General features: G+C 47.0%; 1 protein-coding gene across 2 annotated transcripts in view; it reads left to right on the top strand.

The window, feature by feature from the left end:
* ints6l (integrator complex subunit 6 like) overlaps positions 1 to 13,408 on the top strand; it is a 28,817-nt gene that overhangs the window by 4,844 nt on the left and 10,565 nt on the right. For both annotated transcript variants that reach the window (XM_042325918.1, XM_042325919.1), the window contains exons 3-8: positions 6,926 to 7,075; positions 8,239 to 8,328; positions 8,985 to 9,168; positions 11,443 to 11,571; positions 11,793 to 11,956; positions 12,957 to 13,109. In XM_042325918.1, coding sequence (XP_042181852.1) covers positions 6,926 to 7,075; positions 8,239 to 8,328; positions 8,985 to 9,168; positions 11,443 to 11,571; positions 11,793 to 11,956; positions 12,957 to 13,109 — 870 coding nt within the window. The remainder of the gene's footprint in view (positions 1 to 6,925; positions 7,076 to 8,238; positions 8,329 to 8,984; positions 9,169 to 11,442; positions 11,572 to 11,792; positions 11,957 to 12,956; positions 13,110 to 13,408) is intronic.

Genomic DNA, 13,408 nt, shown 5'->3' with positions numbered 1-13,408 from the left:
GGCTGTCATTCACATGTCTGACTGGTACATCCAGGGCTGTCATTCACATGTCTGACTGGTACATCCAGGGCTGTCATTCACATGTCTGACCGGTACATCCAGGGCTGTCATTCACATGCCTGACCGGTACATCCAGGGCTGTCATTCACATGCCTGACCGGTACATCCAGGGCTGTCATTCACATGCCTGACCGGTACATCCAGGGCTGTCATTCACATGTCTGACCGGTACATCCAGGGCTGTCATTCACATGTCTGACCGGTACATCCAGGGCTGTCATTCACATGTCTGACCGGTACATCCAGGGCTGTCATTCACATGTCTGACCGGTACATCCAGGGCTGTCATTCACATGCCTGACCGGTACATCCAGGGCTGTCATTCACATGTCTGACCGGTACATCCAGGGCTGTCATTCACATGTCTGACCGGTACATCCAGGGCTGTCATTCAGTAATACAATATGCATATAAGGAAGACTTCTGCCCTCTTCTTATGGGATTCTGGTTTAGGGCCACACATCCTAATAGTAATTCCTTAACCCTGTCTACTAAGGACTTTACTCCCACATGCGGGGCCTGAGCAGGGACCGGGGTACAGGTCCGGGGCCTGTCGAGGTCTGTAGCGGGGTCTGTAGCGGGGCCTGTAGTGAGGTCAGCGGGGTCCAGGGCCTGTCAGTGGGCTCACAAGTCTGTAGCGGGGTCTGTAGCGGGGCCTGTAGCGACAGCGGGGTCTGTAGCAGGTCTGTAGCGGGGCCTGTAGCGGGGTCTGTAGCGAGGTCTGTAGCGAGGTCTGTAGCGAGGTCTGTAGCGGGGTCTGTAGCAATATGCATAGGTCTGTAAGGTCTGTATCGGGGCCTGAAGGACTTAGCGGGGCCTGCGGGGCCTCGGGTTCTTAGCGGGGTCTGGGAGGTCTTCGGGGTTTAGCGGGGCCAGCACAGCGGGGTCTAAGCGGGGTCTGTAGCGAGGTCTTAGCGGGGCCTTAACGGGGCCTAGCGGGGTCTAGCGGGGTCTAGCGGGGTCTGTAGGAGGTCTGTATCGGGGTCTGTAGCGAGGTCAGCGGGGCCTGTAGCGGGGCCTGTAGCGGGGTCTGTAGCGGGGTCTGTAGCGGGGTCTGTAGCGGGATCTGTAGCGAGGTCTGTAGCGGGGCCTGTAGCGGGGCCTGTAGCGAGGTCTGTAGCGGGGTCTGTAGCGAGGTCTGTAGCGGGGCCTGTAGCGGGGTCTGTAGCGAGGTCTGTAGCGGGGCCTGTAGCGGGGTCTGTAGCGAGGTCTGTAGCGAGGTCTGTAGCGGGGCCTGTAGCGAGGTCTGTAGCGGGGCCTGTAGCGGGGCCTGAAGCGGGTTCTGTAGCGGGGTCTGTAGCGAGGTCTAGCGGGGTCTGTAGCGGGGCCTGTAGCGGGGTCTGAAGCGGGGTCTGTAGCGGGGTCTGTAGCGGGGTCTGTAGCGAGGTCTGTAGCGGGGCCTGTAGCGGGGCCTGTAGCGGGGTCTGTAGCGGGGTCTGTAGCGGGGTCTGTAGCGGGGTCTGTAGCGAGGTCTGTATCGGGGTCTGTAGCGAGGTCTGTAGCGGGGCCTGTAGCGGGGCCTGTAGCGGGGTCTGTAGCGGGGTCTGTAGCGGGGTCTGTAGCGGGGTCTGTAGCGGGATCTGTAGCGAGGTCTGTAGCGGGGCCTGTAGCGGGGCCTGTAGCGGGGTCTGTAGCGGGGTCTGTAGCGGGGTCTGTAGCGGGGTCTGTAGCGAGGTCTGTAGCGGGGTCTGTAGCGGGATCTGTAGCGAGGTCTGTAGCGGGGTCTGTAGCGGGGCCTGTAGCGGGGTCTGTAGCGGGGTCTGTAGCGGGGTCTGTAGCGAGGTCTGTATCGGGGTCTGTAGCGAGGTCTGTATCGGGGTCTGTAGCGAGGTCTGTAGCGAGGTCTGTAGCGGGGCCTGTAGCGGGGTCTGTAGCGGGGTCTGTAGCGGGGTCTGTAGCGGGGTCTGTAGCGAGGTCTGTATCGGGGTCTGTAGCGAGGTCTGTAGCGAGGTCTGTAGCGGGGTCTGAAGCGGGTTCTGTAGCGGGATCTGCACTCGTGTCTGAAACCTACTCCGCTTCACTTGCTGTGAGTCTGTGACCCCTTCCCTTTGCCTTCCATATGATCACAGCTCTTTGGGCTTGTTAAGCAGCCTAGCTTTCACTGCAGTGATAGCTCTGATTTCTACCATGCTCACACTGCTCTCATCTCCTGCTCTCATGACCAGTTAGTTCATCACCACCCTTCTGAGTCAGAAATGCACAATGACATGATGCTTTCTTTTTCCATTCTACTGAATGGGTATTGGTGCTTTCTGGTGGTGCTGTCTTGCCTGCTCAAGTTCCATGAATCAAGACCTCATCACGTGCCTTCAACCTGGCACATTTTGGTTCTGCTCCTTAACTAAAGGATCATGGGAACTTAATGTTTTTTATTTATAGGAGTCTGCTTTCTCATAACTGGGCTTGTGCGTGGAACAAGTTGTTATCTGTCTGTTTATGGAAAGCGGTCTCCTGTCCTGCAGTCAGTATGTGCAGGAACCCAGCATGACTTAGCCTAGGCCCCAGCTGCTGTATCCTGGCTCATAGACTGCCACTGTTCTATCGGGGGTGGGGGGACCTAGCTATATTCAGCTGCTATACCCTGGCTCATAGACTACCACTGTTAAATTGGGGGTGGGGGGGCTTAGCTATATAGTGACACAAGTACATATAACAGTTTTTGATAATAAATCATTCATGATGATGTAATCACTTTTTTCATTGTGAATTTGATGTTGTCTTTTTCTTAGCACTTTAACTCGGTGTCTGGGTTGCCGAGAGACATTTGAAGACGATGATGTCAGTGCTATAGGCTAGCTCTATGTCTTGTGTCATGTTGTATTCCTGTTTCACCACATGGCATGAAGCGCAGCCCACAAATAAATAGCCTACCACAATATAATGTTGACAATCCAGTCTCAATATCCTAACCCTTCCCCAAACAACATCAGCATAGTGGAGCACATTTTTTTCTAATGCATACATCCTTGACCCTCTTTCACTCTTTTTCATGTCTCCCTCCACCTGTTTTCCCTCCCTTTCCCACCCCACCCACCAGACAAGGTTGTCTTAAAACAAGGGACTCTGGTTGCACACTTATACAGCCTATAATGAATTGTTGATTTGGAGGGGGGGGGGGAAGATGGTTGGGCAGGTAAAATTGAATTACTCTTTCGTTTGAATTATTGAGTGTGAGTTAAGAGTTAAGAGTTCTACGGCCTGCCAGTAGGGCTTTGTCTTCAGTTCTACAGCCTACCAGTAGGGCTTTGTCTTCAGTTCTACAGCCTGCCAGTAGGGCTTTGTCTTCAGTTCTACAGCCTACCAGTAGGGCTTTGTCTTCAGTTCTACAGACTACCGGTAGGGCTTTGTCTTCAGTTCTACAGCTTACCAGTAGGGCTTTGTCTTCAGTTCTACAGCTTACCAGTAGGGCTTTGTCTTCAGTTCTACAGCCTGCCAGTAGGGCTTTGTCTTCAGTTCTACAGCTTACCAGTAGGGCTTTGTCTTCAGTTCTACAGCTTACCAGTAGGGCTTTGTCTTCAGTTCTACAGCCTGCCAGTAGAGTTTTGTCTTCAGTTCTACAGCCTGCCAGTAGAGTTTTGTCTTCAGTTCTACAGCCTGCCAGTAGGGCTTTGTCTTCAGTTCTACAGCTTACCAGTAGGGCTTTGTCTTCAGTTCTACAGCCTGCCAGTAGAGTTTTGTCTTCAGTTCTACAGCCTGCCAGTAGAGTTTTGTCTTCAGTTCTACAGCCTGCCAGTAGGATTTGTCTTCAGTTCTACAGCCTGCCAGTAGAGTTTTGTCTTCAGTTCTACAACCTGCCAGTAGAGTTTTGTCTTCAGTTCTACAGCCTGCCAGTAGAGTTTTGTCTTCAGTTCTACAGCCTACCAGTAGAGTTTTGTCTTCAGTTCTACAGCCTGCCAGTAGAGTTTTGTCTTCAGTTCTACAGCCTGCCAGTAGGGCTTTGTCTTCAGTTCTACAGCCTGCCAGTAGAGTTTTGTCTTCAGTTCTACAGCCTGCCAGTAGAGTTTTGTCTTCAGTTCTACAGCCTGCCAGTAGAGTTTTGTCTTCAGTTCTACCGCCTGCCAGTAGGGCTTTGTCTTCAGTTCTACAGCCTGCCAGTAGAGTTTTGTCTTCAGTTCTACAGCCTGCCAGTAGAGTTTTGTCTTCAGTTCTACAGCCTGCCAGTAGGGCTTTGTCTTCAGTTCTACAGCCTGCCAGTAGAGTTTTGTCTTCAGTTCTACAGCCTGCCAGTAGGGCTTTGTCTTCAGTTCTACAGCCTGCCAGTAGAGTTTTGTCTTCAGTTCTACAGCCTGCCAGTAGAGTTTTGTCTTCAGTTCTACAACCTGCCAGTAGAGTTTTGTCTTCAGTTCTACAGCCTGCCAGTAGGGCTTTGTCTTCAGTTCTATGGCCTGACAGTAGTTTTTTGTCTTCAGTTCTACAACCTGCCAGTAGGATTTTGTCTTAACTTCTACAGCCTTCTTTATTTATTTATTTTTGTTCAACCTTTATTTAACTAGGCAAGTCTGTTAAGAACAAATTCTTATTGACAATGATGGCCTACAGCTGCCAAACCCGGATGATGCTGGGCCAATTGCATTTCTTCTACAGTGAAGGAATGCAACGTGCTACTTCACATATACAATTGCTTTAGCATTGTTTTATGCTATTTTTCACTACTTCATAAGTACATTGGAGTAAACACAATCTAGAGGTTAGATATAATAACTTATGCCTTGTATCCAAGGACTACAAACACTTAAAAGTTAAGCCAACTCTGTCCTGTTGTATTTCCTGCTCAGTGTCCATGTCACCTCCAAACTCCCACCCTCTATTTCTCTCTTCCTCCTTCTCCTCCTCACTCTCTTTAGGAAGCATGGTACCGCTTACGGTGGGGCTGGTAAGCCTGCAGGTCATCCGTAGATTAAGCATAATGCTGTAACAGCAAGGTACTTGACCTCAGTGGAGGAAAGAGCGAAAGCAGCCACTCACTCACACTCCCCTACTAGGCTGCTCTCCTACGGGAAAGCCCCGGTCTCGTGGGAAAGCCCTGGTCTCGCGGGAAAGCCCTGGTCTCGTGGGAAAGCCCTGGTCTCATAGGAAAGGCCTGGTCTCATATGAAATCCCTGGTCTCATGGGATGAGCAGCTTCAGGAAGTGCTTCAGCAAGAGCCAATAGTGGCCATTACTTTGTGTTTTCTGAGATATTTTCTACATTACAAATAGAGCTACCATTTTCAAACCAAGCACTCTAAAGGCATAACCTAAGGAAGATGTAATCTCGTAGCTTCATAGTATCATAAACATATTATTTAAAGGGATAGTTTACCTAAATTACAAAATTACACACTGGTTTCCTTACCGTGTAAGTTTTCTATGGACAAGGTATGACAGCAATCCATGCTTTGGTTTAGTTTCCCTGGCACTGTTTCCACATGCTAACGTTTTAGCATTTTTGGCACAAATCCCATTTACGTCAAGGGACCGATATTAGCATTTTTTGCGCATCGTATCCAAATTAGCTAAAAGTATCTAACATTGATTGTGAAGCTCAGCAAAGTCACTTATAGATGATTTTAACATGATCTGTGAAAAATGCTAATTTTGGTCCCATGACTTGAATGGGATTTGTGCCACAAATGCTTAAACGTGAGCATGTGGAAACCGTGCCAGCTAAAACTAAACCAAAGCATGTATTGCTGTCATACCTTGTCCATAGACTGCTTCCAGGGTAAGGAACCAATTAGTGTTTTGTCATTTGGGTGAACTAACCCTTTAATATAAAGCCTAATGTATGATAAATATCTTTCATCTGTTGTGATAATACATATTTTCTTTAGCCTATATGAGTATGGAGCTTTGACTATAGCTTTAACCCAGCACTAATATGTTTAATGTGAGTCAGTGTGTGGTTGTCTTTAACCCAGCACTAATATGTTTAATGTGAGTCAGTGTGTGGTTGTCTTTAACCCAGCACTAATATGTTTAATGTGAGTCAGTGTGTGGTTGTCTTTAACCCAGCACTAATATGTTTAATGTGAGTCAGTGTGTGGTTGTCTTTAACCCAGCACTAATATGTTTAATGTGAGTCAGTGTGTGGTTGTCTTTAACCCAGCACTAATATGTTTAATGTGAGTCAGTGTGTGGTTGTCTTTAACCCAGCACTAATATGCTTAATGTGAGTCAGTGTGTGGTTGTCTTTAACCCAGCAATAATATGTTTAATGTGAGTCAGTGTGTGGTTGTCTTTAACCCAGCACTAATATGTTTAATGTGAGTCAGTGTGTGGTTGTCTTTAACCCAGCACTAATATGTTTTAGTCATGTCTTTAACCCAGCACTAATAGTCAGTGTGTATGGTTGTCTTTAACCCAGCACTAATATGTTTAATGTGAGTCAGTGTGTGGTTGTCTTTAACCCAGCACTAATATGTTTAATATGAGTCAGTGTGTGGTTGTCTTTAACCCAGCACTAATATGTTTAATATGAGTCAGTGTGTGGTTGTCTTTAACCCAGCACTAATATGTTTAATGTGAGTCAGTGTGTGGTTGTCTTTAACCCAGCACTAATATGTTTAATGTGAGTCAGTGTGTGGTTGTCTTTAACCCAGCACTAATATGTTTAATATGAGTCCGTGTGTTTGTTTGTGCGTGAAAACATGCCTCTGTGCTCTGGGGTCAATGTAATGTAATACTGTCTGTGTATGTGTGTGTAAGAGTGAGCGTGTGTATGTTGTGTCCACTTTCATGACTTGTGTTTATGTGGGTTGATCATGCAGTGTATTGTGATGACGCAAGACTCCCTCTGTCTGCCTGAGTATGCAATGTATTGCATTCCCTTCATGTGGTGTGTGTGTGTGTGTGTGTGTGACACACTATCCCTGTGTGTATTTCAGGCGGGCTGGAAGGAGAACCATGCCACGTTTATGAGTGAACTGAAGAACCTGCAGGCGTCTGGACTGACAACTCTGGGTCACGCTCTCCGCGCGGCCTTTGACCTACTCAACCTAAACCGCCTTGTCTCTGGCATCGACAACTATGGACAGGTATTCCTGACACTCAACCCTCTACACCTTTAAATATAACATACTTTAGTATAAAGTACATCACCCAGGTCATAGAAATAGCATGTATTTCCCCCAAAATATCCTATGGAATATCAGGCAATAGTTAACTTTTTAAACATATTATTATGCACAAGCATTGTGTACAATAGCATGCAATACAGTGCATATATATTTGAGGAATATTCAGTTTGTGTATGTATTTGTGTATATCAGCCCATATGAGCAGTATTAGACCATTAGGGCTAGGCTAGCGGTGAACATCGGGAGTATGTAAATCTTCTTAGTCTTTCTCTGCAGGTAGCATAGTGGTTAGAGCGGTGGGCCAGTAACCGAAAGGTTGCTGGATCGAATCCCCGAGCTGACAAGGTAAAAGTCTGCCGTTCTGCCCCTGAACAAGGCAGTTAACCTACTGTTCCTCGGTAGGCCGTCATTGTAAATAAGAATTTGTTCTTAACTGACTTGCCTAATTAAATAAAGGTTAAATAAATAAAACATATATATCTAAAAAAATCTCGCTGATAGTGTTTGTGTTTGTGTGTAAATAAGAGAAGGCTGGCAGGAAGCTCAGCAGCTAAGGAGTTGGACCTGTAGCCTAAAGGTGTCCGGTTCGATTCCCGGGCCGGGCGCTAGAAAAGGGTAGGAATTAATCTGGCAATTTGAGGGCTACTCTGGGTTCACACCCTCAAGACATTCCCCTACTGTTGGGCCTTTGAGCAAGGCACTTAACCCCACAACCCTGTACTTGTCTCAACTGTCTGTTTGGTGTCTGGTGGTGGGGGGCTGAGAACACAAGACAATATTTAGTGGTTCTCTGGAACATCTGGACAATAAAGTTGTATTGTATATCACAGAAGGTTGATGGCACCTTAATTGGGGAGGACGGGTTTGTGGTAATGGCTGGAGCGGAATTTGTGGAATGGTATCAAATATATCAAACGCATAGATTTAATGTGTTTGATGCCATTCCATTGGCTCCATTCCAGCCATTAGTATGAGCTGTCCTCCCCTCAGCAGCCTCCACTGTTGTATGTAGTCCAGGGAAGGAGCCTCTGTCCTCACAGAGTACCAAAACGACAATCATCTCTCAGCCTGACCAACAGCAAACAGTTTTTTAACCCATGAACTTCCCTGTCTATCCTCAGGGCCGTAACCCGTTCTTTCTGGAGCCTTCGGTGATCATCACCATCACGGATGGGAACAAGCTGACTCACACCTCTGGGGTGCCGGATGAGGTGAGCGAGGACAATGGTCGTTCCTCTGACTGGTTAACTGTAAGTCAGAGGCCGTGCTCATAAAGCGTCTCAAAGTAAAAGTGCTGATCTAGGATCAGGTCCCCCTGTCCATGTGATCTTATTAAGGAAAAACTGATCCTAAGTTAGCACTTCTACTCTGAGAAGCTTGATACATATGGCCCCAGGTTTAAAAGCAGTGGACTGTGGTCCTGGCTAGGTCTAATGAAGAAGGAACAGTTTCACTCTCCAGCCAGTAGAGTTCTACTATGGTCCTGGCTAGTAAGTGAGGCTGTTAAAGAGAGCCCACATTTGAAGCAGGCAAAGAATTCCAGGACATATGATTCTTTATGAGCTGCATGTTATTCAGATGACTCACATTGTCTAAATCGTTATTACACTGTATAAGAAGAATACAATTCATCTGGGCCCAATTAAGATGTCCAGCCAGAGTCTAATAACAAGACAAATTAAATGCTAATCCAATTTTCACATCTTCCCCACTTCTACATTTGACATTTTAGTCATTTAGCAGATGCTCTTATCCAGAGCGACTTACAGGAACAATTAGGGTTAAGTACCTTGCTCAAGGGCACATTGTCCATTTTTTTGTTGTTGCCTACTCTCCTTCCTTTGTGCTCCTCTCTCCCTGTCTCCAGCTTCACCTGCCCCTGACCTCTCCACTGCCAGGCAGTGAGCTGACCAAGGAGCCATTCCGGTGGGACCAGCGGCTCTTCGCCCTGGTGCTGCGTCTCCCTGGGGCAGCCACGCCCGACAGCGAGCAGCTGGGCAGCGTCCCCAACGACGAGTCTGCCATCACCCAGATGTGTGAGGTCACTGGAGGTAGGATGCCCCCCATAGAAATAGTTAACATCCTGCTTTTACTTCCTGCCCTATGGGTACACTGACAAATGTCTGCCAGTTCAACTATTATGGCATCATTGACTTCAATAGAGACGCCCATTGTACTCATTCTAACTGGCTCTGGGGTGGGACTGTGTCTGTTATGATGTCAAAATTTGTAATGTATAAAAACACAGACACAAGGTCACAGTCTATATATGCTCTCAACAATTTAATGGGTCAACCAACATTTGGGCACAGAGTACCTTCTTCAGGGTCCAGGCTATGTATCATTTAACATGTGCAATGTTTCTAGAGACTGGAAATTAAATCTGCAACTACTTTCTGGAAGATATAGAGTACTAGTCAAAAGTTTGGACACACCTACTCTATTCCAGGGTTTTTCTTTATTTTTGCTATTTTCTAAATTGTTGAATAATAGTGAAGACATCACAACTATGAAATAACACACATGGAATCATGTAGTAACCAAAAAGTGTTAAACAAATCTAAATATATTTTATATTTGAGATTCTTCAAAGTAGCCACCCTTTGCCTTGATGACAGCTTTGCACACCCTCGGCATTCTCTCAACCAGCTTCATGAGGTAGTCACCTGGAATGTATTTCAATTAACAGGTGTGCCTTGTTAAAAGTTCATTTGTGGAATTTCTTTCATTCTTAATGCGTTTGAGCCAGTCAGTTGTGTTGTGACAAGGTAGGGGTGGTATAGAGAAGATAGCCCTATTTGGTAAAAGACCAAGTCCATATTATGGCAAGAACAGCTCAAATAAGCAAAGAGAAACAACAGTCCATCATTACTTTAAGACATGAAGGTTAGTCAATCCGGAAAATGTAAAGAACTTTGAAAGTTTCTTCAAGTGCAGTCTCAAAAACCATCAAGCGCTATGATGAAACTGGCTCTCATGAGGACCGCTACAGGAAAAGAAGACACAGAGTTACCTCTGCTGCTGAGGATATGTTCATTAGAGTTACAAGCCTCATAAATTGCAGCCCAAATATATGCTTCACAGAGTTCAAGAAAGAGACACATCTCAACATCAACTATTCAGAGGAGACTGCGTGAATCAGGCCTTCATGGTCGAATTGCTGCAAAGAAACCACTACTAAAGGACACCAATAATAAGAAGAGATTTGCTTGGGCCAAGAAACACGAGCAATGGACATTAGACCAGTGGATATCTTTCATTTGGTCTGATGCGTCCAAATTTGAGATTCTTGGGTCCGACCGCCATATCTTTGTGAGACTCAAGAGTAGGTGAACGGATGATCTCCGCATGTGTGGTTCCCACCGTGAAGCATGGAGGAGGAGGTGTGATGGCGTGGGGGTGCTTTGCTGATGACACTGTCTGTGACTTATTTAGAATTCACGGCACACTTAACCAGCATGGCTACCATAGCATTCTGCAGCAATACACCATCCCAGCTGGTTTGGGCTTAGTGGGACTATCATTTGTTTTTCAACAGGACAATGACCCAACACACTTCCAGGCTGTGTAAGGGCTATTTGACCAAGAAGGAGAGTGATGGAGTGCTGCATCAAATGACCTGGCCTCCGCAATCACCCGACCTCAACCCAATTGAGATGGTTTGGGATGAGTTGGACCGCAGAGTGAATGAAAAGCAGCCAAAAAGTGCTCAGCATATGTGGGAACTCCTTGAAGACTGTTGGAAAAGTATTCCAGGTGAAGCTGGTTGAGAGAATGCCAAGAGTGTGCAAACCTGTCATCAAGGCAAAGGGTGTCTAATTTGAAGAATATAAAATCTTAAATATACTTTGATTTGTTAAGCACTTTTTTGGTTACTACATGATTCCATATGCGTTATCTCATAGTTTCGATGTCTTCACTATTATTCTACAATGTAGAAAATAGTAAAAATAAAGAAAAACCCTTGAATAACTAGGTGTCCAAACTGTTGACTGAGAGTGTACATGCAGAATAACACTAATGCCGGGACGATACCGGTATCACCATACTCCTTAGTATCATGGCAAGGAAACAAAACACGAAGCGGATTTAACCGCTTTAGGAAAACAGCCCTAATGTTGGAAACAAACATTGTTATGTTGTCATCTAGAGTCACACAATAATTTACATACAGACGTTTTTTAGAGGACAAAATAACTGCTTCTTGTTTTAATTTTTGTCATGGAAAAGATATTGCAATACTGGTATCATTAAAGCCCTTAATAACAGGTCTTCTCCATCCCTCTGTCTTTGTTCTTCATCCCTCCTACTCTTTCTTTCTCCAGGTCGGTCATACTGTGTACGGACTCAGAGGATGCTGAACCAGTGTCTGGACTCTCTGGTCCAGAAGGTTCTGAGTGGTGTCGTCATCAACTTTGAAAAGACAGGGCCAGATCCGCCTCTGGTAGGCGAAGGTATGTGATAACAGGAATGCGCTCTAACTTCTTGTGTATGACTATGTGTGTCACTGATGAAGTGTCCTCATCAGTGATGATCATTGATGGTCTCAAGGTGACTCTCTCTGACAGCGCTTGACTGATGTGTTCCGAACAGCTGCTTCGGACCTGTGGCTCTTCTTCTGTTTGTGTTCGGTTGAGAAATGGACACTGCATGTTGTTGTTGTTTGGTTCTACAGATGGTATGGTTGACCCGAGCCGGCCCGTGTTGTCCTTCAGCCCACAGCCCTGGCACAGCTGCCACAAGCTCATCTACGTGCGACCCAACCCCAAGACAGGGGTGCCTGTAGGCCACTGGCCCATCCCCGAGTCCTTCTGGCCGGACCAGAACTCCCCCGCTCTGGTGAGAAGATGCCATTAACCCCACAGTTACTGATGCAGTAACACTAACACAAGCTCATTAGTCCCTCCATTTTGAATTACTAAGATATTGTTTGTGTGATTATTAAGCAGTCAGTTAATGGGTCATGTGAAAGAGGATGAGAGTTAAGCATTATGCTCCTCTTAAATCCAGTACTTGGTGTTAAATGTGGCTCTGCACTGTTGCCCCCTGGGACCTGTAGTTGTCCTGGCCTCTGGGACCTGTAGTTGTCCTGACCTCTGGGACCTATAGTTGTCCTGGCCCTCTGGGACCTATAGTTGTCCTGGCCCTCTGGGACCTATAGTTGTCCTGGCCCTCTGGGACCTATAGTTGTCCTGGCCCTCTGGGACCTATAGTTGTCCTGGCCCTCTGGGATCTATAGTTGTCCTGGCCCTCTGGGATCTATAGTTGTCCTGGCCCTCTAGGACCTATAATTGTCCTGGCCCTCTGGGTCCTATAGTTGTCTTGGCCCTCCGGGACCTATAGTTGTCCTGCCTTCTGGGACCTGTAGTCATGGCCCTCTGGGACCTGTAGTCCTGGCCTCTGAGACCTGACATCGTCCTGGTCCTCTGGGACCTGTAGTCCTGGCCTCTGAGATCTGTATCCCTGCCCCTTGGCATCCTGTGAATGATTGCTCCTCACTGTGTCTTTATTGCCAAAAACTGGGGGTGAAGTTTGCCTAGGACTCTCTCTCTGTTTTTCTTTCCCTCTGTATATTGACTATCTGTAGTGTTACTGGGTCAGTGCCAAGGACAGAGGGTCAGGGTGGATGCTGACTGACTAGAGTCTGCCAGCTCCATCCTACTGTTTAATGTTCTGTCTCTACTCCCTTTTTCAACCCCCACCCACGCACACAGTAGTTCCTGTGGTGTCGGCATGGCATTGGTATAGTTTCAGGATGTTTATTTCTCCTCAACAAGGACAACATTGTATGAAATGCTCTAAATGTTCTCTGTCATGCTCTCCCTTTGCCCACCAATAGCCTCCTCGCTCTGCCCACCCCATGGTGCGTTTCACCTGTGTGGACTGTGAGCCCATGGTGATTGACAAGCTGCCCTTTGACAAGTACGAACTGGAGCCCTCGCCACTCACCCAGTATATCCTGGAGAGGAAGTCCCCACACATGTGCTGGCAGGTAGGAGAAATACTCCCACACACAACCTCAAGGAGTTATGGTGTTTGTATTTCTAGTTATGCTGTGGGATGTTGTTTGTGCTGAGCCCTCTCTCTCTTTCTCTCTCTCACTTGCTCTCTCTCTCTGCCTCTCTCTTTTTCCTTCTCTGTTCCTCTCTCTCTCGCTCCCCCTTTCTCTCTCTCTCTCTCTCTCTCTCTCTCTGTTTCTCTCTGTCTCTCGCTCACCCCCCCTCTCTCATGCTCTCTCTTTCTCATTTTCTCTCTGTCTCTCGCTCCCCTCTCTCTCTCTGTCTCTCTCTC

This window comes from Oncorhynchus tshawytscha, linkage group LG08, assembly GCF_018296145.1.
Source record: "Oncorhynchus tshawytscha isolate Ot180627B linkage group LG08, Otsh_v2.0, whole genome shotgun sequence".
In the NCBI taxonomy this organism is placed as follows: Eukaryota; Metazoa; Chordata; class Actinopteri; order Salmoniformes; family Salmonidae; genus Oncorhynchus; species Oncorhynchus tshawytscha.
The sequence above is the reverse complement of the archived record's forward strand: the minus strand, read 5'-3'. Positions and strand labels throughout refer to the sequence as shown.